Source organism: Scyliorhinus canicula, chromosome 2, assembly GCF_902713615.1.
Source record: "Scyliorhinus canicula chromosome 2, sScyCan1.1, whole genome shotgun sequence".
Taxonomy (NCBI): domain Eukaryota; kingdom Metazoa; phylum Chordata; class Chondrichthyes; order Carcharhiniformes; family Scyliorhinidae; genus Scyliorhinus; species Scyliorhinus canicula.
Genome location: NC_052147.1, coordinates 107,177,438 through 107,200,531, shown reverse-complemented (window position 1 = coordinate 107,200,531; position 23,094 = coordinate 107,177,438). Strand labels below are relative to the sequence as shown.

General features: G+C 51.9%; 1 protein-coding gene across 1 annotated transcript in view; it reads right to left on the bottom strand.

Annotated features, from left to right (window-relative positions):
* Nucleotides 1–2,207, bottom strand: part of map3k9 (mitogen-activated protein kinase kinase kinase 9) — a 241,313-nt gene extending 239,106 nt beyond the window's left edge. Inside the window, exon 1 of the mRNA XM_038784498.1 lies at nucleotides 1,847–2,207. Within this exon, the coding sequence (XP_038640426.1) occupies nucleotides 1,847–2,176 (330 nt within the window). The 5' untranslated portion in view covers nucleotides 2,177–2,207. The remainder of the gene's footprint in view (nucleotides 1–1,846) is intronic.
* Nucleotides 2,208–23,094: the final 20,887 nt, after the last annotated feature.

Genomic DNA, 23,094 nt, shown 5'->3' with positions numbered 1-23,094 from the left:
AGTCAATGAGCCGGTGGGGTGATGGGTGAATGGTACTTTCTGCAAGTTAGAATCCAGGTATTTTGAATGAGTTCAAGTTTACAGAAGATGGGAGGGCAAGCAAAAGTGTCTCAGAATAGTCAAGTGTAGACGTAACAAAGGCACAAATGATTCTTTCAGCAGCTGGTGGGCTGAGGCAAGGCCAGAAATAGGTGCTATTATTGAAGTGGATGCTGTCAGTGGGTGAAGAAGAGGAGGTTAAGGGGACTGAAGCACAGGGTCAGATATGTGGTCATGGTTGCAAACAGTCCAGCTCAGCATCACACAGTGGCTAGGAAAGGGAAAGGGGAGTTGGGAATGCAAATTGTGGCCGGGGATAGGAGACAATGGCTTCAGACTTGCCAATTATTTAACTGGACACAGTTACTCCCCATTCAGTACAATAGATCACAGAACATAGAACATCGAACAGTACAGCACAGAACAGGCCCTTCGGCCCTCAATGTTGTGCCGAGCCATGATCACCCTACTCAAACCCACGTATCCACCCTATACCCGTAACCCAACAACCCCCCCCTAACCTTAATTAGGACACTACGGGCAATTTAGCATGGCCAATCCACCTAACCCGCACATCTTTGGACTGCGGGAGGAAACCGGAGCACCCGGAGGAAACCCACGCACACAGGGGGAGGACGTGCAGACTCCACACAGACAGTGACCCAGCTGGGAATCGAACCTGGGACCCTGGAGCTGTGAAGCATTTATGCTAACCACCATGCTACCCTGCTGCCCCAAAGCCCCGAAGCAGCATGTCAAATCATAAGGAGTGGAGAAATTGAGAGATTTAATATAAGGTGGATACCATCATCATACATGTGGAATGTGCATGTTTTCAGATGGTGTTACTAAAGTACAGTTTGTACTTTAGTAACACAGGAGGAGACCAAGCATGGATCATTTGGGAGAGGAGGAGGCAGAGGTAATGGATCCCAGTGAGGGCAGTTCCACCAGCTGGATAACAAAGGGCAGTTGGAGTCAGATGGTGTGGTTATTTGTATCTAAAGGCTGCAGACAGTTTGAGATGGACGAGGTGAGATAGTACACCACAGTCATATAGCCAAATGAATTTCAGGAAAGATGGGTACAAATTTGGATGGCGACAACACATTCAGGACTTGAGGGGAATGGGAAGGTTGCGAGTGCAATAGTTTACAAGAACAGAAGGGTCGAGCTCGGGATTTTTGGACATTCTAACCAGACTCGGGTGCAAGGAGGGAAATGGGAGTCGGTAAATGTCTCTTTAGATCAGTCAAGCAACCATTCATTGCCACTTCTGGCTATCCTGTCACCTTAACTGTAAGATCAATGTCATTTGCTCACAAACACCATGCCATCCTGTAAACAGTCACGTCCTCCCTCTCCTTCCAAAAGAAAGTTTTGTTCCGCCACGTTCGAGTCCCAAGTTAAATTAAGGTCAATTTGCTTTTGAAGTGACGCTTGATGCTGTGTGTTGGTGGCGGGGGGGGGGGGGGGGGGGGGTAGCCGGGGCCGCTTCTTTCAACCGATGCTCCTGAATGAAAATGGTCCAATGCTCGTTTTAAATGACACCTGGTCACTGGTGCGTTTTATTACCTCTCCCATTTGTACAATACTGGCAGCTGTTTTTTTATTTTGAGGTGGGGGAGGGGGGGGGGGTTGCATAAAGTATGCTTTGATTTTTAAAAATCATTTGCGAGCTTTTGAGCCGGATTAATGCAGAAAGGTGGGGGGAGGTTGGGGGTGTTGCAACGACGGGGTACTTTTTGCAAGCAGTCCTTTCCTGGGGTTTTTTTTTGAGGAGACAAGGCAGAAAAGGCAGCCTTACCTTGGAGAGCACCTCCACCACGTCCCCTTTGCGCAGACTGAGCTCGTCCTCGGCGCTCGCCTCATAGTCGAAAACGGCCGTCCAGAACAGGTTAGTGGGGGATGGATGGAGATGGAGCTGGGGATAGGGCAGCTCCTCTTCATCATCATCATCCTCCTGCTGCTGCACCACCCTGTCCCTCTCCACAGCCTCTTCCTTCGCTGCTGCTGCTGCTGCTGCGGTGGTGGTGGTGGTGGAGGAGGAGGAGGGAGACCTGATGAACATGGACCGGAGCTGCTCCATGGGATGGGAAGGGAGGGAGGGAGAGAGCAGCAACAGCTCCGCTCGCATCCGTCCCCCCCTCCACCACCTGCCTTAACCTGGGGAAGAGGGAGAATGAGTGAGATGGGGGAACTCCCCCCTCTGACCCCGCCCACCGCCGCCCTGCCGATTGGCGCAGCCCCCTGTCACTCCAGCGCCCCCCGCACCTGATTGGCCGGAACCCGCTGTCAATCAAATCAGGGTCCCGGGCATCCAGTTGCAGCCTGAGCGCCCCAGTTTGTATGGTCCCTCTCATTACCTTCGGGGTATGGAGTGTTGCAAATTCTACCCTCCACACCTCCGCCCTGTCAGACCACCACCCAGACCATTACCAATTCCCCAGGCTCCCACCCTCTGCTCCGAACCATCCCAGACCACAACCCCTCCCGCGACCATCGCCCCAGATCACAAGCCCTCTCAGCCCATCACCCCCTCTCAGACCACCAGCAGCCCTCCCCAGAGCGTCATGCTCTCTCAGACAGCCACCCCCTCTCAGAACACCCACCAGACCATCACCCCATCCACAGGCCACCCCACCTCCAATCAGACAACTGCCCACACTCAGAGCACCCCCAGGACACCAGCACCTCCCCTAGAAGGAACGTGTGTTGCACAGTCCAGTCTTCGTTTCACTTTTGCTCTTGAGCAGAGCACACACACAGCTCTGCAGCTCATGTCTTCAATATTTCTACCTATGTATATCTGTTTGCATATGCCTAGTGTAAATAAATTAACCTACAATGTGTTTGGGGTGGGCAGCTTGGTAGCACAGTGGTTAGCACTGTTGCTTCACAACGCCAGAGTCCAGGGTTGGATTCCTGGCTTGGGTCACTGTGCGGAGTCTGCACGTTCTCCCCTTGTCCACGTGGGTTTTCTCCGGGTGCTCCGATTTCCTCCCACAAGTCCCAAAAAGATGCATTGTTGGATAATTTGGACATTCTGAATGCTCCCTCAGTGTACCTGAACAGGCACAGGAGTGTGGCGACTAAGGAATTTTCACAATAACTTCATTGCAGTGTTAATGTAAGCCTACTTCTGACAATAATAAAGATTATTATCATACAATGTTTTATGAGTAATTCATGCTTTTATATCATTATATCACAACATGATGCTCAGCAGTGGTCAAAGAGGATAACAGCAAGATTAAGTACAGGTATGACACGGTGGACAGCCTCAGATCATGCAACATGGCATGACATGATCCTTGGCAGTTTGGTTAGACTGCTATGGAGTTGCAGCATCAGAAAGTATTGATAACTCAATGGCTGACTGCACAGAAAAGCTTTGAAGACACATTGCAGAGATAGTAAAGAGCTGGAAGCAGATGGATCGCTCGTGGTGAGATTGCAGCACCTAACCTGTCAGTTCCTGAGTAAGGCAGTACGTCAAGAGGACCACCACCAGGTTAGCTCAGTTAGGACAGGTGAGTGACCAAGGTGTGGTCCAGATTGACAGCAAGTGAAGGAGAGTCAATTCAAAATAAAACATCATAAAACTCAGGCTAGACAAAGTTACGATTATAATGGGAAGCGCTTCAATAAAGCATGTAAAAGCGGTTATAGTGGCACACATCTCAGGAAGTAACAAGGTCAAAAGGATATTGTCAAAATGTTTAAATAGCATACAGAACTATGGTTTATTGATTCAGATGTGTCTGAACCAGACAAGCAACCCATAAAAATTCAACTAGCAAGTGGGAATAAAAATCTACAAACAGTTAAAAAAAAACCAAAGGCTATGGGGCTGGATTCTCCGGTCCACCAACCGTCTTTTCTGGCAAGGTGTGCCCTCGCCGGCAGCGTGATTCTCTGTTCCCGCAGCCGGCCAATGTGGTTTCCCATTGTGGACACCTCACGCCGTCGGAAACGCGTGGGGGTGGGTGCACTGACGGTGGATCGGTGGATCCCGCTGATGGAGAATTCCACTGATGGACTACATTGGAAGACCTGTTCAGAATCAAGTTAGCAAGAACATGACCATAATCTGCACTTATTGATGCAAGCAGCATGGAATGAAAGATTGGCGTTCAACAGTCTGAAATACAACATCAACATTCAGCAGATACATTATTTCAGTGCTGGCATCTGTCCTGATCCAAGTAAAATAGGTGATATTAAGGGCATGCCAACTCCTTCAGATAAGGACAAACTTTGAAGATGTCTAGGTCTCTTTAATTTCCTGTCTCCATGTATTACCAATTTCGCTCATAAATCTTCATCACTGAGGGAATTGTTGAAAAAGGTGGCCATTCCTGTGGCACCAACTACTCAAAAATTGAACTCTTTAATTAGCTCTAGTGTTTGGAATCATACATTTTCATACATATCTCTTTGGCAAAAGATTTGCGGTGGAGACTGACCACAAGCCGCTGGAGATGATTTGACATAAAGCATTGACCAGCGCACTGCCAAGTATACAACATCTCTTAATAAAGATTCAATGTTACAATTGTGAGTTTAGTCGCAATCCAGGTAACTTGATGGTCACATCGGATACACTTAGCAGACTGCCTAACCCAGCAAAATGGAAGATATATCCTGAGATCTGCAGGTTGACTTCCTTGACATCAAACTTGAAGTTGTTCTCCAAATTGATGTAGTACATTTTACACAATGCAATGGCGGTAGTTACAAGGAGAAACAATGAAAGATTTTACACTACGGAAACCGTGAAAAACTAAGATCGAAGGATGGCCTGATTCAATTTAGCATTTCAACAAACGCATTAGACCATTTTGGCCTTCTGGGGAGTAATTTGTAAAGGCAACTCATCATACTGGAGTCTTTACTACCTGATATGTTTCAAAAACATCATTACTCACACATGGGCATAGATCAGCCGAGAAGGAGATAGATATATTTCTGTTTAAAATATGGGAAAAAGGATATGGGGAACAGGTATGGAGGTGAACCTGAGACCAGGCAGAGATCAGCCATGATCTGATTGAATGGCAGAACAGGCTTGAAGGGCTGAATTGCCTAATTCTGCTGGTAATTCCTATGTTCCTATGAGAAAACTCACAAGACAGACAGTTTGTTGAACAGGTATGAACAATGACATTGAAGTTGTCATCAAGAAGTGTGAGGCACATCAAGAGATTTGGCCAAGTAATTGATAATAGAGCCTCATTTACGAGTGAAGAGTTTGCTACTTTTACAAAGTGCAACGGGGTTCGCCATGTCTGCACCTCCCCATTAACAGCATTGAATGTTCTAGCCAAGGGGGCTGTGCAGATGGTCAAACTGGGGCTGAAGAAGCAGACTGCAGGCTCGATGGATACCCAGCTGGCAAGATTCCTATTTTCAAAAAGGACCACACCTTACATGGTGACTGGGATGGCGCCTGCCAGGCTGTTAATGGGTTGATGACTTTGGATGCAACTGTGTTTGATGCTGCCAGACATTGGCGCTCAAGGTGCACCGTAACCAAGAGTCGCAGAGGCTTTGGCCGGCTCAACGTCGACATCTTCGACACTTCGCACCTGATGGTGCAGTCTATATTCGTAACTTTGGCGAAGGCGCTCGATGGCTCTTCAGGATCATTGCCCATCAATTGGGCCGTGTCTCTGCTGCTAATGCAGCAGCACCTGGATTTCATCTGCTCCTGGCAGACTGTCCTTCGTGAGGTACCGCGAAAGAGCTCTTCCACAGATCCTTTGGTTCCATTGCCAATATGGCCTGCTGCGACACCTTCATTTTCCCACAACGCCAGCATCCTGTCATCCCATCCTCAGACTCGGATATGGAGAAGCATACCGTTTTGTTACCTGGTAGGTAACATGTGCTACTCAAACCTTGGTTAGTGATGAGGTATTCTGAATCCCGATGAAAAAGATTCAAACACTTCCAGTAGTAACAAAAGATTTATTGAGTAACTACAATATTTACATGAGTTCTTTACTTTAACTTTGATACTAGTGATAAGGTTAACAAGATCTAACTATGGTAACTATACGTAACTCCACTGGCCATCTAAACTAGTCTGCTGTTACTTTGATCACCGTGCGCCCAAGACAGAGAGAGAGACCCAATGTGGCTGCCCTTTACACCCCTGTTGGTCCGGCCCTCTAGTGATCATGTGGTGCTACTGATTACACATTACACCTTGTGTACAAGCACACATGGAGATCACTACATAAACATCCAGGATCTTCGACACCAACGTCATGGTTCTCCCGCCCTCATGCCGATGATCCTCTCAGACGTTCCTGCCATAAGCGTCGTTTGCCAGTGAAGTACACACCGGCCAATCCTAGTTATCCATTTGACGGTGACCTGTCGGAGCCAAAACGCCTTCGTCATCCAACTGCTGCATGTGTGGCACTGGTTTCTTCCTCTTCCTCACCAATTTTTACAACTTTGTCGTCTTCTCCTCATTATTGTTCTTCGAGAGGGTCTTTGGACTTTGGGGGGATGAATGTAATAATCAGTATCAGACATACGGTGTGGGGCTGATTGTTTTCCCCATGCTCCTTGAGGAGTACGAGCTTCCCGCTGGGAGCGGGGTAGCTCACACGTATTTGTATTAAAGGTCAGGCATATCTGGAACTGACAGACAGGTGAGAGTACCCGGTGAGCTTCTACCGGTACTCATTATATAATTGTTGTAAAATAAATGTAATTTACGTTTACTCACATTGGACTTTCCGAGTCTTTTAAACCCCAGACCTCAATTCCTTAAGCTGTCTACACAACTCTATAACGCACTTTCTTGACCTATCTTTCAATGGCCCCGTATCTTCACTTCCAGGCAGTTACCTCTGGGAGATCTATAACTCTTCCTGTGATCATGGTGTTAACCCTGCATTCCTACTTGCTTGTAGCTTGTCGATGCATTTGTATGGTCAGTAATACATTCACCCATCTTTCCCCCATTATTCCTTTACCTGAACCCATCCTGTGGTAAATTGTTACAAAGTTTTTTTTTGCTCTCCTTGATCTTCAAATTGTTTCAACTAAAAATGCATTTTTTAAAACTCTGCCTCTCTGACCATGATCATCTTAAGATTCACTTAAGGTTAGTTTCTCTATTGTCTTGATTTTTGCAAATAATTTTTTTAATAGTTTAGATCCTATTTAACCATTTCATGTCAAAGGGGATCTCTGACTCCAGATTGTAGCTTATCACCCCCTGTACAGTTCCAATGTGTCAGATTATTAAATTCAATTCTCATTAAAAGTTTGTCCATTGTGTCCTTTTCCCCCAAATTTATTCCCTATTTCATCATACCATCTTACATCTGCATTACTTATCATCTTATCTTATTCTGTTTGGCTGGAGACACTTTACAGTCCAATAAAGTACTCTAAGCATAAATCAAATATCCCTATTTAATTCAAGGCATTAACACATTTTGATCATATGAACATAAGAACTAGGAGCAGGAGTAGGCCATCTGGCCCTTCGAGCCTGCTCCGCCATTCAATGAGATCATGGCTGATCTTTTGTGGACTCAGCTTCACTTTCCCACCCGAACACCATAACCCTTTATTCCTTTATTCTTCAAAAAACTATCTATCTTTATCTTGAAAACATTCACTGAAGGAGACTCAACTGCTCCACTGGGCAGGGAATTCCATCGATTCACAACCCTTTGGTGAAGAAGTTCCTCTTGAGCTCAGTCCTAAATCTACTTCCCCTTATTTTGAGGCTATGCCCCCAAGTTCTGCTTTCAACCGCCAGTGGAAACAACCTCCCTACATCTATCCTGTCTATTGCCTTCATAATTTTATATGTTTCTATAAGATCCCTCCCCCCCCCCCGCATCCTTCTAAATTCCAATGAGCACAGTCCCAGTGTACTCAACCTCTCCTCATAATCCAACCCCCTCAGTTGTGGGATTAACCTAGTGAATCTCCTCTGCACGCCCTCCAGCACCAGTACATCCTTTCTCACGTAAGGAGACCAAAACTGAACACAATACTCCAGGTCTGGCCTCACTAACACCTTATACAGTTGCAGCATAAGCTCCCTAGTCTTAAACTCCATCCCACTAGCAATGAAGGAGAAAACTCCATTTGCCTTCTTAATCACCTGTTGCACCTGTAAACCAAATTTTTGCAACTCATGCACTAGTACACCCGGGTCCTTCTGCACAGCAGCATGTTTTAATATTGTATTATTTAGATAATAATCCCTTTTGTTGTTATTCCGAGCAAAATGGATAACCTCACATTTGTCAATATTGTATTCCATCGCCCAGATCCTAGCCCATCACTTACACTATCCAAATCCCTCTGCAGACTTCCAGTATCTGCTGCACTTTTTGCTTTACCACTCATCTTAGTATCGTCTGCAAACTTGGACACATTGCACTTGGTCCCTAACTCCAAATGATCTATATAGGGTTATGGGCCAAGATTTAGAGAATCCCAAAGTGTATCATGGAGTTTACCTGACACACAACTTTTAATAGATTGTGGTATGGGGAGCACACGGCCCACTCTATCGGTGTGGTACAGCAGAAGTGGAAAAGTATTTTTTAAAGCAAAACAAGGTTTATTCTATGAACTCAAGTTAACCTTTTTAAAACATACAGTGACTATCTTAGCAACCATTAATTCAAATACAACCCCCAAAGAATACAACGCTAAGTAATCCTTAATAACTTCCCAAACAACATCCAGAAAACAGAAGAAACATCTTTTAACAGAAGCACATTCACTACTGAGAACATTTATAATTCTGAATTCACCAAATGACCAAGAGATAGTCTTTTCATGGCAGAGAGATGAACAGTACACCTGTTCTGTCTGGCTTCAGCTCCAACACGGAAAATGAAACTAAAACACACCCTGCAGCAAACAGCCTAAAGTAAAAAGCTGACAGACAGCCCAGCTTCACCCACTCTCTGACATCACTGCAGTAATAAACACCCATTTCTTAAAGGTACTCTCACTACAGATATTTGTATACGCACCTATTTATAAACACCCATTTCTTAAAGGTACTCTCACATGACACCTCCCCCCAAGAAAAAAAACCCATCAACTTCAAGATGGTTTCATTTTTCCCCTTTTCACTATCCTTTAAGAAATGCACACAGTAAATATACATTTTTGTTTCAAAAAACAACACACGCAAACAGGTATAATAATATAGTCCTTTTTTTTTGTTTGTCTTCCTCCAATTGGAATCGTTCATGATTAACAGTCTCTTTGGACAAGAAGCACGACCAGTCCATTTCTCTACGCCTCGCATTTCTCTTTAAAGTCAGATACTTTAGTTCAATCTGATCACAGAGTTCCTTGTAATTCTCCAACACATGGGCATTGGTTATCACAGCTTTCAGGCCATCAAATGCCTGTTGAAAGTCCGCTGTCCATTGAAATGTTTGACGTTTCTTCAGCACGTCTATCAGTGAAGCAACCACGCTACAAACATTTTTCATCAATGTTCAATCAAATCCACTCATGCTAAGAAATCGCATTATTTCCCTTCATCTCGAGGGTATCGGGAACTACTCAAGGAAAGTGACTTGTGCTTTTCCAAATTCACTTTTGGCTAGGTTTATCACCAAACCCGCTTCCTGAAGTCGATCAAATAACTGCATCAGATGTTTTAAATGTTCTTTCCATGTCTGGCTGAAAATTACCAGATCGTCGATGTATACCGCACAATTGGGTAATCCTGAAATGACTTTGTTAGTTAACCAGCGCCGGCCCTAGGGTTGCTGACGCCCCGGGCAAGCTGAACTTCGGCGCCCTTCGGGGGGGGGGGCCGAGGGGGGGGGCGGGGGGGGTCGGGGGGGGCGGGCTGGGGGGGGCTGGAGGGGGGGGGGCGGGGGGGGGGCGGAGGGGGGGGGCGGAGGGGGCCCGAGGGGGGGGGGCCGGAGTGACCACCGGCGAGCCTGGATCCATCCGCCATGTTTGTGCGGGGCGGCCTGAGGGAGGGCAGCCACCGCGCATGCGCTGGTTGGCACCGGCCCAACTGCGCATGCGCGGGACCCGAGTCTTTTACGCGGCGCCGGGTCTCTGACGCCGGTCACTCACTCCTTCATGGCGCCCCCTAGCACATGGCACCCCGGGCGACTGCCCGAGTTGCCGGTACCTTGAGCCGGCCCTGTAGTTAACCGTTGAAATGTGGCTGGGGCATTTTTTATGCCAAATGGCATAACTTTGAATTGGTATTTTCCATCTGGAATCACAAAAGCTGAAATCTTCTTCTCCCTTTCGGATAAAGGTACCTGCCAGTAACCTTTAAGTAAATCCAATTTGGAAATAAAAGCAGATTGTCCCACTGTCTCAATGCAATCCTCCAAATGTGGGATAAGATAAGAGTCCATTCTTGTAACTGCATTAACCGTTCTATAGTCCACACATAATCGTTGGGTACCGTCCGGTTTTGGTACCATCTCTATGGGTGAGCTCCATTGGCTGCAAGCCACTCCAATTATGCCATTTTTAAGCATACTCTCAATCTCTTTGTTACACTGTGCCAATTTTAAAGCGTTAAGTCTATCTGGATGTTGTTTGATTGGAACAGCATTTCCCACATCTACATCATGTATAGCCATTTTAGTACTTCCCAATTTATTTCTACAAACTTGCCCATGTGATATCAATAACTCTTTCAGGTCAGTTTGTTTTTCCTCTGAAAGGTAACTCAACAATTTATCCCAATTTTTAAGAACAGTCTCATTTTCCAATTTAATTTGAGGTATGTCAAATTCACAGTCATCTGGATTTGTTTTGTCACTTTGAGTTAGAGTCATTAAAACCTCCTCCATTTTCTCTCCTTCCCTTTCAAAGTACCTTTTTTTTTTTTTTTTTAAAATAATTTTTATTGAATTTTTCAAAATACAAACATTTTAACCCCCCCTACATTTACATTTAAATTATAACAAAACAAAGTCAAACCCCCCTACTTAACAAGAAAAAGAAAAAAAAAAGTCCCCCCCCCCTACCCGCGCGTCCCCCCCCCCCCCCCCCCCCCCCCGCCGGCGAACCGACAGTCAGACCAACTTATCATTTCTAGCAGCGTCCTCGGGCAGGCCTTGCCCGTGCCACCGCCGCTACCGTACTTCCTTCGTCGTTGTCCCCCCTCCCCCCCCCCCCCCCTCCCCCCCCTCCCGCCCTCCCCTCCCCTCCCGGGTTGCTGCTGTCATGGCCTCAGTTTCTATCTCTGATCCAAGAGGTCTAGGAAGGGTTGCCATCGCCTGGAAAACCCCTGCACCGACCCTCTCAGGGCGAATTTGATCCTTTCCAATTGGATGAAGTTTGCCATGTCGTTTAACCAGGTGTTAACACTCGGAGGCCTTTCGTCCCTCCACTGAATCAGGATCCTCCTCCGAGCCACCAAGGACGCAAAGGCTAATATTCCAGCCTCCCTCGCCTCCTGTACCCCCGGTTCCACCCCAACCCCGAAGATCGCAAGTCCCCATCCTGGCTTGACCCTGGACCCCACCACTCTCGACACCGTCCCTGCCACCCCCTTCCAGAACTCCTCCAGCGCCGGACATGCCCAAAACATATGTGCATGATTCGCAGGGCTTCCTGAACATCTAATACACCTGTCTTCACCCCCGAAAAACCGACTCATCCTTGTCCCCGTCATGTGGGCTCTATGCAGTACCTTAAATTGAATGAGACTTAGTCTCGCACATGACGACGACGAGTTGACCCTCTCCAGGGCGTCTGCCCATGTCCCGTCCTCTATCTGTTCCCCCAGCTCTAACTCCCACTTATCTTTCAGCTCCTCAACTGGTACCTCCTCCACCTCCTGCATAATCTTATAGATGTCCGAGATCTTCCCCTCCCCGACCCAGACCCCTGATAGCACCCTATCACTCACCCCCCTGTCGGGGAGCGCGGGGAACCCCGCTACCTGTCGTCTGGCAAATGCCTTCACTTGGAGGTACCTGAACGTGTTCCCCGGGGGGAGCCCAAATTTCTCCTCCAGCTCTCCCAGGCTCGCAAACCTCCCCTCTATAAACAAGTCCCTCAGTTGTCTAATACCCGCCCTCTGCCAGCTCTGGAATCCCCCTCCTGTGTTTCCCGGCGCAAATCTGTGGTTCCCTCTTAGTGGTGCCCCTATCAGACCTCCCACTTCCCCCCTGTGTCGCCTCCACTGCCCCCAGATCTTGAGGGTGGCCGCCACCACCGGGCTCGTGGTATACCTCGTGGGAGGGAGCGGCCATGGTGCCGTTACCAGTGCCCCTAAGCTTATGTTGCCGCAGGACGCCCTCTCCATGCGCTTCCAGGCTGCCCCCTCCCCTTCCATCATCCACTTTCGTACCATCGATGTATTTGCCGCCCAGTAATATCCTGAAAGGTTGGGTAACGCCAGCCCTCCACTATCCCTACTCCGCTCCAAAAAGACCCTTCTAACTCTCGGGGTGCCATGTGCCCACACATACCCCATGATACTACTCGTTACCTTCTTGAAAAAGGCCCTGGGGAGGAAGATGGGCAGACACTGGAACAAAAACAAGAACCTCGGGAGGACCGTCATTTTAACTGACTGCACCCTCCCTGCCAGCGACAGCGGCACCATGTCCCACCTCTTAAACTCCTCCTCCATCTGTTCCACCAGTCTGGAAAAGTTCAACTTGTGGAGGGTCCCCCAGTTCTTTGCCACCTGCACCCCCAAATACCTAAAACTTTTAACTGCTCTTTTGAAGGGGAGCCTCCCAATTCCCTCCCCTTGGTCTCCCGGGTGTATTACAAAGACCTCACTTTTCCCCAGATTTAATTTATATCCCGAAAAGTCCCCGAACTCCGCTAGTATCCCCATTACCTCCGGCATTCCCCCCTCCGGGTCTGCCACATACAACAACAAATCATCCGCATAGAGCGAGACCCGATGTTCCTCCCCTCCCCTTGTCAGTCCTCTCCACCCCCCTGAACCCCTCAGTGCCATCGCCAACGGCTCAATCGCTAATGCAAAGAGTAAGGGAGATAGGGGACATCCCTGCCTAGTACCTCGATGGAGCCCAAAATATTCTGACCTCCTCCCGTTTGTTACCACACTTGCCATCGGAGCTGAATAGAGCAGTTTTACCCACTTGATAAATCCCTCCCCAAACCCAAACCTTTCCAACGTCTCCCACAAGTATTCCCACTCCACCCTGTCAAATGCCTTCTCCGCGTCCAGCGCTACCACTATCTCCGCCTCCCCTTCCACTGCTGGCATCATAATCACATTTAACAATCTCCGGACATTTGTGTTAAGTTGGCGTCCCTTCACGAACCCCGTCTGGTCTTCATGGACTACCCCTGGCACACAGTCCTCTATCCTGGTTGCCAGGACCTTTGCTAACAGCTTGGCATCTACATTTAAGAGGGAGATAGGCCTGTAGGACCCGCACTGGACCGGGTCCTTGTCCCGCTTCAGAATCAAGGAGATCAGGGCCTGCGACATTGTTGGAGGCAGAACCCCCCCCTCGCGCGCCTCATTGAAGGCTCGCACCAGCACTGGACCCACCAAGTCCACAAATTTCCTGTAAAACTCCACCGGGAACCCATCCGGCCCCGGCGCCTTCCCCGCCTGCATCTGGCCTATCCCTTTAATTAGCTCCTGCAGCTCTATCGGCGCCCCCAACCCTTCCACCAGCTCCTCCTGTACCTTTGGGAACCCCAATTTGTCGAGAAAGTTCTTCATTCCCCCTCTCCTCTTCGGCGGTTCAGACCTATACAATTCCCTATAGAAGTCCCTAAAGACCCTATTCACCTCTTGCCCCTTCTGCACTACATCCCCACCCCTCTCTCTCACTCCCCCAATCTCTCTGGCTGCATCTCGCTTACGAAGCTGGTGTGCCAGCATCCTGCTCGCCTTTTCCCCGTACTCATACGCCGCACCCTGCGCCCTTCTCCACTGCATTTCCGCCTTCCTAGTGGTCAGTAGGTCGAACCTGGCCTGCAAGCTACGCCGCTCCCTTAATAGCCCCTCCTCTGGCGCCGCCGCATATTTCCTATCTACTTCTAGGAGCTCCCCCACCAGCCTCTCCCTTTCCTGCCTCTCCTTCCTCTCTCTGTGTGCCCTTATGGAGATCAGCTCTCCTCTAATCACTGCTTTCAAGGCCTCCCAGACCGTCCCCACCTGCACCTCACCTGTGTCATTCGTACCCAGATAGTTCTCAATGCCCGTTCTCACCCTTCTGCACACCTCTTCGTCCGCCAACAGCCCTACATCCAGGCGCCACAACGGGCGTTGGTCCCGCGCCTCCCCCATGTCCACGTCCACCCAATGTGGTGCATGGTCCGATATCGCAATGGCCGAGTACTCCGTGTCCTGCACTCTCGGTATCAGCCCCCTGTTCAATACGAAAAAATCGATCCTAGAGTACACTCTGTGGACGTGGGAGAAAAAAGAATACTCCCTCGCCCTAGGCCTACCAAATCTCCATGGGTCTACCCCTCCCATCTGCTCCATGAACCCCCTTAACACCTCTGCCGCTGCCGGCCTCCTATTCGTCCTGGAACTCGATCTATCCAGCCCAGGGTCTAACACCGTATTAAAGTCCCCTCCCATGATCAGGCCCCCTGCCTCCAGTCCCGGGATGAGGCCCAGCAGGCGCCTCATAAAACCCGCGTCGTCCCAGTTCGGGGCATACACATTTACCAGTACCACATTCTCTCCCTGCAGCCTACCCCTCACCATCACGTACCTGCCCTCCTTGTCTGCCACCACCTCTGCCGCCGCAAACGACACTCTCTTTCCCACCAAAATCGCCACCCCCCGGTTCTTGATATCCAAGCCTGAGTGGAACACCTGTCCCACCCACCCCCTTCTCAGGCGGACCTGATCTGCTACCCTCAAATGAGTCTCCTGCAGCATTGCTACATCAGCCTTCAGTCCCTTCAGGTGTGAGAAGACCCTTGATCTTTTGACCGGCCCATTCAGCCCCCTTACGTTCCACGTGATCAATCGGGTCGCAGAGCGACCCGTCCCTACTCCCTGTCGATTAGCCATGTCTTGTCCCTTGCTCGCCCCGGGTCATCCCTTCTTTTCTGACCCGCTTCCCATAGCGATGGCCCCCCCCCCACCCCCCCGGCTCTCCCCTTCTCGTCCCTGGTCTTTCTAGCAGCAACCCGGTGTCCCCCCCCAGTCCCCCCCCCCCCTTCCCCCCCCCCCCCGGCTAGGACCCCTCCTAGCCGCGATGTACCCCACATCGTACTCCCGAGAGTCAGCTGGTCTCCGCTGACCCGGCTGCTCCTGCCACATTCCGACTCCTCCCGGTTCACCCCATCTGCGCCCGTGAAAGATCCCCTTAAAACCCCCGAGAAAGACCCACATAATCAACCCGCTCCCCCCCGTCCCGTCTCCCCAACTTAACGATATAAATACAAATACCCAATGGCAACTAAATACATAAATACTTAACTACATACTTAAATAACAAAATAATTAACTAACTATCAACTAACAGTGTGCCCAACCATCACCCTCCATCAAACAGTATAAATAACCGCAGATAACCATAACCCGAAAAGAAAAAAAGAACAAAAAAAAACCCCCCAAGCACCCAAAGAAAAAGGGTAAGAGGGGTAAATAACTAAGGGAAATTGGAAACGGGAAAAAACACCCCATAAGAAGCCAACGACCCACAATAGAGATTTCAACAGTACAAATATACAGAAACACCCAACAACTCGAAACCTTCAAAATATTCAGAAAAGTCAACCGTTCGAGAAAAAACACCCCAAACACTCCACGAAACTGTTACCCAGTTCCGACCTGGCCTGAAAAAGAAAAGGGCCACTTGCTCAATCAAGAGTCCCCCGGCGGCTACGACCGCCGGTGCTCCCAGGTTTTAGTTCGTGTCCAACTTTTCCTCTTGTACAAAGGTCCAGGCCTCCTCTGGGGACTCGAAATAATGATGTTGGTCCTTGTAGGTGACCCACAAGCGCGCCGGTTGCAACATTCCAAATTTGATCTTTTTCGCGTGTAGCACCGCCTTTGTCCGGTTGTACCGGGCCCGCCGCTTTGCCACCTCCGCACTCCAGTCCTGGTACACCCTTACCGTCGAGTTCTGCCACTTGCTGCTTTTCTCCCTTTTAGCCCACCTCAGGACTTTCTCTCGATCACTTAGCCGCTGGAACCGCACCAGCACCGCCCTCGGGGGCTCGTTTGCCCTAGGCCTCCTGGCCATGACCCGGTATGCCTCTTCCAATTCCAGGGGCGCCGGACCGGCCCCTTCCCCCATCAGGGAGCTCAACATCTCCGCCACATATCCCGGGAGATCCGACCCCTCCAGGCCTTCTTCCAGGCCCAGGATCCTCAAATTTTTCCTCCTCATCCGAGTGTCCAGCTCCTCGAAGCGGCTCTGCCACTTCATGTGGAGTGCCTCGTGCACCTCCACCTTTGCCCCGATGACTGTGGCCTCCTCCTCCCTCGCGGTCATCTCCTGCTGCAGATCTTTAATCGACGCCTCTTGGATCGCCTGGGCTCCCACCAACCTGGTGGCCGTCGCGTTCATGGACTCTAAGAGTTCCACTTTCATCTCCGTGAAAAAACGAAGGAGAGCGGCCTGCTGCTCCTCCGCCCATTTCTTCCACTCCTCCGGTGCACCGCCGGCCGCCATTTTGATTTTCTTCCCCCGCTTTTTTTGGGGAGCTGCTGCCGTTTTTCTTGCCGCTCCACTCCGGGTACCGACCATAAAATCGGTCTAGTTCTCCTCAGGGGACCTTCCCCCACCGGGATTCGTTTTTTCAGCGCCGTTGGGGCCCTCCAATTGGCCCAAAAACACCTTTGTTGCAGGAGCTTCCAAATGTGCGGCTTAGCTAGTCATAGCCGCAACCGGAAGTCTCAAAGTACCTTTTAAGCATATTCACATGACACACTCGGTGAGTCTTCCTCCTATCTGGTGTTTTTAACACGTAATTCACCTTACTTAATTTCCTTTCAATCCGATAAGGTCCACAAAACCTAGCTTTTAAAGGTTCACCTACCACTGGCAACAACCCCAAATCTTTATCTCCACTGGCAAAACTACGAACTTTGGATATCTTGTCCGCGACCCATTTCACCACATTTTGTGCAACTTTCAAATGTTGTCCAGCCAATTCACCTGCTCTATTTAATCGTTCCCTAAAATTTGACACGTAATCCAATTCTGTAATTTCTGATTTCTCACTCACCAGTTTTTCCGTAATCAATTTAAGTGGTCCTCTTACCTCATGACCAAAAATTAGTTCAAAAGGACTAAATTTGGTTGACTCATACCAAATTGTGTTTGGTATGAATGAAAATAAGCTGAGGGAATGGTTGCTTCGGGAATCGGAGCTGTCTTTGAAACAAACAATTAAGGTTTGTCAGCCTCGGGGGTTTCTAGTGGCGGTTATGAAGGTGTAGGTCGCACATTTGGTGGCTCCTGCTCGGGTCAGAACTTTAGACCTTATTCCCCGATTTTTTGTCGGATCTGAAGTGGAAAATTGATGTTGGATGCAACTGTGATGAGGAATCCTATGTCAGCGCATGGAGAGGCAGACCAGGAGTGCTCGCAAAGGAAGAAATAGGCGAACAGAGAAGGCTTGGGCTGAGGCTGCAGCGGGAGAAAGCATGGCGGACGACCGGGGTCCTGGCTCGACGACCCAGCGGTCGACGGAGCAGCTGATGCAGTTTGTACAGGCGGGCTTCGCCAATCAGACACAGGAATGCTTGGACCCGACTAAGGAATTGATTGCACGGCTGGAACTCAGACTGGATGCTCAAGACCGGGAAATCCAGAAAGTGGAGAAGGCACTGACTGTGCAGGAGGAACGGCAAGCTGTGGTGGAGCTGGAAGTGAGGCTGCTGAGAGACTGGCAGAAAAGGTTCCAGGAGAAGGTGAAGGATCTAGAGAACAGGTCCCATCGGCAGAACCTGAGAATCGTGGGTCTCCTTGAGGGATCCGAAGGAACGGACGCAGGGGCATACATAGCGGGTATGTTCAAGAAGTTACTGGGGGAGGGGACGTTCACCCGACCCTTGGAGGTGGACAGGGCACACAGAGCGCTAACGAGGAAGCCACATGTAGGTGACCCCCCCCCCCCCCCCCCCCCCCACCCCACCGAGAGCAATGGTGGTGAGATTCCACAGATACCTGGACAAGAAGTGCATCCTACGGTGGGCCAGGCAGACACGGAGCTGTAAATGGGAGAACAGCGTCCTGCAGATACATCAAGACCTGAGCGCGGACGTGGCCAGGGGAAGAGCAGGGTTCAATCAGATAAAATCGACCCTTTTTAAGAAGAAGGTTAAGTTTGGGCTGCTGTATCCAGCCTGTCTTTGGGTCACTCACAAAGAGCAACATTTCTACTTTGAGTCGCCCGGGGAAGCGATGGACTTCGCTAGAAGGAAAGGGCTGGTAGCGGATTGAGGTGTTTGGAGTGAACTTTGCTGCAGTGTTCATGTTTTTAAAAGTTTTTGTTTTTGGACGTTATTTGTAATGCCTTCTGTATCGATTTGGGGCCTGCGGGGCGGTGTGAGTAAAAATTTGCATTTGCACTGCTGGGGGGTGGAGGTGTGAATTTTAGATGTTGGATCCTCTTTTTGATTTTCTTTGTGTTTCTTTTGTGCAATTGGGTTGGGATTGTGTTTGTTTGCATATGTGTGTCAGAGCAGGAGGGGGGAGGGAACAATAGGTTGGAAAATATCTGGTGCCATGGGCAGGGGCCACCAAGGTAGCTGGGCGGGCTAGCTCACGGCAGCGCAGTGGGCGGGGTGAGCAGATGTTATGCTTGTTGAAGGGGCTGTTTGTGTAGTGCTGTTACTGGAGGGGGGGAGGGGCGGAAATGTTCTGCTGACGGGGGAGGGACTTTTGCTGTGGGACAAATAGGGAGGTTGGGGAATGTGGCTGCCTGTGGGTGGGCCTGTGGATGGGTAGGGCGCGGCCAGGAGACTGGCCCAGGGCATGCGTGTTTGCACATTTGAGGGGATTGAAGGCAGATGTGGCAATGTTGCAGGAGACGCACCTTAGAGTAACTGACCAGGTCAGATGAAGGAAGGGATGGGTCAGGCAGGTTTTCTACTCGGGGCTGGACACTCAGACAAGAGGGATCGTGATCCTGATTAATAAGTGAGTGTCATTCGAGGCGGGAAGAATAGTTGCAGATGTGGGGGGTTGGTATATCATGGTCAGATGGAAGCTGGAGGGGCTGCTGGTGGTACTCGTGAATGTGTACGCGCCAAATTAGGATGATGTAGAGTACATAGGGAGAATTCTGGGGAAGATCCCGGACATGGTTTCGCATAAGCTGGTCATGGGGGGGGGGGGGGGGACGGGACTTCAACACAGTCATCAACCGAGGGCTAGACTGGTCTAGCTCAAGGACAGGCAGGGTGCCAGCAATGGCAAAGGAGCTAAAGGGGTTTATGGAGCAGATCATGGGGTGGATGCATGGCGATTTGGGCGGCCGAGAGTGAATGAGTTCTTCTACTCGCACGTGCATAAACTGTGTTCCCGGATTGACTTTTTTATCCAAAATAGGGCTTTACTGACAGGGGTAGTGGACACTGAGTATTCGGCGATCGCGATCTCGAATCATGCCCCGCACTGGGTTGACCTACTGGAGAGCAGGGAGGGTGGCCAACGCCCATACTGAAGGCTGGGCGTAGGACTTTTAGCGGATGAGGAGGCGTGTGGGCAGCTGATGAAATGTATCCAGAACTATCTGGAAGTCAACGACACGAGGGACGTTTCGGCTGCAGTGGTCTGGGAGGCGCTGACGGCGGTGGTTAGAGGGACGCTGTTCTCGATACAGGCCCACAGGGAGAAAGTAGACAGAGCAGAGACGCACCGACTGATAAAGGAAATACTACAGGTCGACACGAGGTATGTGGATGCCCCAGAGGCAGGGCTTCTAAGGGTACGACGGAGGCTACAGGCGGAGTTTGGCTTGTTAACTCCAGGGAAAGCGGTGGAGCAGCTGAGAAAGGCGAGGGGGGCGATTTATGAATATGGGGAGAAGGCCAGTAGAATGCTTGCGCAGCAGCTTAGAAAGCAGGTGGCAGCCAGGGAGATTGGGAAAGAAAGAGACAGGGAAGGGAACCTCGTCGGAAATTCAGCTGGGGTCAATAAGGTGTTTAAGGAATTCTACAGCAGGCTGTATGAATCAGAACCCCCAGCTGGGCCGGAGGGGATGAAGCAATTCTTAGGGAGGCTGAAGTTCCCGAAGGTTGACGAAAACATGGTAGAAGGGCTGGGAGCCCCAAACGGGTTGGAACAGATAGAAGAAGGGCTGAAGGCCATGCATTCGGGTAAAGCACTGGGACCGGACGGGTACCCAGTGGAGTTTCACAAAAGAGAAGGCATTTGACCGGGTGGAATGGGACTATCTGTGGGAGGCACTGGGACGGTTTGGATTTGGACGGGGCTTCATTGACTGGGTCAGGCTGCTGTCTCAGGCGCCCGTGGCGACTGTTCGGACGAACAGGCTGACATCGGGATATTTTAGGCTGCACCTAGGGGGACGAGGCAGGGGTGTCCCCTCTCCCCGCTGTTGTTCGCATTGGCCATAGAGCCGCTGGCAATTGTGTTGAGAGCCTCAAGGGGCAGGAAGGGGCTGGTCTGGGGCGGGGGGGACGACACAGAGTCTCACTATATGCAAACGAGCTGCTCTTATACGTGTCGGACCCACTGGAAGGGATAGAAGAAATTATGAGGATTCTGTGGGGATTTTGGCCGGTTTTCGGGTTACAAATTGAACATGGGGAAAAGTGAGATATTTGTGATCCAGGCAAGGGGGCAGGAGAGGTGATTGGGGGAGCTGCCGTTTAGAGTAGTGGGGGAAGATTTTGGTACCTAGGCATCCAGGTGGCGCGGGAATGGGAAAGGTTGCACAAGCTAAATCTGGCCCGACTAGTAGACCAAATGAAGGAGGATTTTCGAAGGTGGGAAGTGCTCCCACTGGGCGAAATTCTCTGCAGACCGTCGTAACGCCGATTTCCGGCGAGCAAAATTGGAGTAGATGACTCTGGCGTGGGGGCCTTCTTTTAGGCGGCGATTCTCCGTTCCCAGAGGGGCCAGCAGCGGACTGACGCGATACGCGTCAGTTTCACCAGCTGCGGAAGTGGTGAGACCCGGCGTTTTTTGGAGGAGGAGGAGGCGAGAGACTGACCCGGCGTTTGGGGGGGGGGGGTTGCGGCATCGGGGGGGGGGGGGGGTTGCGGCATCGGGGGGGGGGTTTGGGGGCAGCGGCGTGCAGAGAGAGGGGGCGACGGATGCCCGGGGCCAACGCACCGTCGCCCCCCCCCCTCTGTACGCCGCTGCCCCCTACCCCAACCACCCCCCCTCACCACCCCTACCTCCCTCCCCACCACCCCTACCCCCCTCCCCACCACCCCTACCTCCCTCCCCACCACCCCTACCCTCCCTCCCCACCACCGCTACCCCCCTCCAACGCCGCCCCCCCATCTCTCGCAACGCCGCAACCCCCCCCCCCAACGCCGGGTTCCCCCCCCCCTCAGCGCCGGTACCCACACCCCGTCCCCCTCCCTCTGAAGGCCGGTACCCACACCCCCCCCTCTCCTCCTCCCCCCCTTCCTTCCTCCTCCCCCCCTTCTTCCTCCTCCCCCCTTCCTTCCTCCGTCCCCCCTCCTTCCTCCTCCCCCCCTTCCTTCCTCCGTTAGTGGGGGGGGGGTGCGGCGTTAGTGGGGGGTGGGGGGGTGCGGCGTTGGAGGGGGGTAGGGGTGGTGAAGGGGGTAGGGGTGGTGAGGGGAGGGGGTTGGGGTAGGGGCTGCTGCGTGCAGAGGGGGGGCAACGGTGCGTTGGCCCCGGGCATCCGTCGCCCCCCTCCTCTGCACGCCGCTGCCCCTACCCCAACCCCCCCCCTCACCACCCCTACCCCCTTCACCACCCCTACCCCCTCCAACGCCGCACCCCCCCACCCCCCACTAACGCCGCACCCCCCCCCCCCCCACTAACGGAGGAAGGAAGGGGGGGAGGAAGGAAGGGGGGGGAGGAGGAAGGAAGGGGGAGAGGAGGAAGGAAGGGGGGAGGAGGAAGGAGGGGGGGAGGAGGAAGGAAGGGGGGGAGGAGGAGAGGGGGGGGGGTGTGTGGGTACCGGCCTTCAGAGGGAGGGGGACGGGGTGTGGGTACCTGCGTTGAGGGGGGGGGGGGACCCGGCGTTGAGGGGGGGGGGGTTGCGGCGATGAGGGGGGGTTGCGGCGTTGAGGGTGGGGGGTTGCGGCGTTGCGAGAGATGGGGGGGCGGCGTTGGAGGGGGGTAGGGGTGGTGGGGAGGGGGGGTAGGGGTGGTGGGGAGGGGGGTAGGGGTGGTGGGGAGGGGGGTAGGGGTGGTGGGGAGGGGGGTAGGGGTGGTGGGGAGGGGGGTAGGGGTGGTGGGGAGGGGGGGTAGGGGCGTTGGAGGGAGGTAGGGGTGGTGAGGGGGGTGGTTGGGGTAGGGGGCAGCGGCGTACAGAGGGGGGGGGCGACGGTGCGTTGGCCCCGGGCATCCGTCGCCCCCCCTCTCTGCACGCCGCTGCCCCCAAACCCCCCCCCCGGATGCCGCAACCCACCCCCCGATGCCGCAACCCACCCCCCGACGCCGCAACCCCCCTCCGATGCCGCAACCCCCCCCGATGCCGCAAACCCCCCCCGATGCCGCAACCCACCCCCCGATGCCGCAACCCACCCCCCGATGCCGCAACCCACCCCCCGATGCCCCCCCCGATGCCGCAACCCACCCCCCGATGCCGCAACCCACCCCCCCGATGCCGCAACCCACCCCCCGATGCCGCAACCCACCCCCCGATGCCGCAACCCACCCCCCGATGCCACAACCCACCCCCCGATGCCGCAACCCACCCCTCCCCCGATGCCGCAACCCACACCCCCCCCCCCCCCGATGCCGCAACCCACCCCCCGACACTGAACGGCGTCAACCATCATCAATGGTTGACGCCGTTTTAAAGCAACTGTGATTTTCGCCGACGTGACCCGTGGCCACGTCAGCGGGACTTCGGCCCATCCGGGCCGGAGATTTGTGGAAACGAAAAAAAAAATGAAATCCCGCCGGCGCCAGC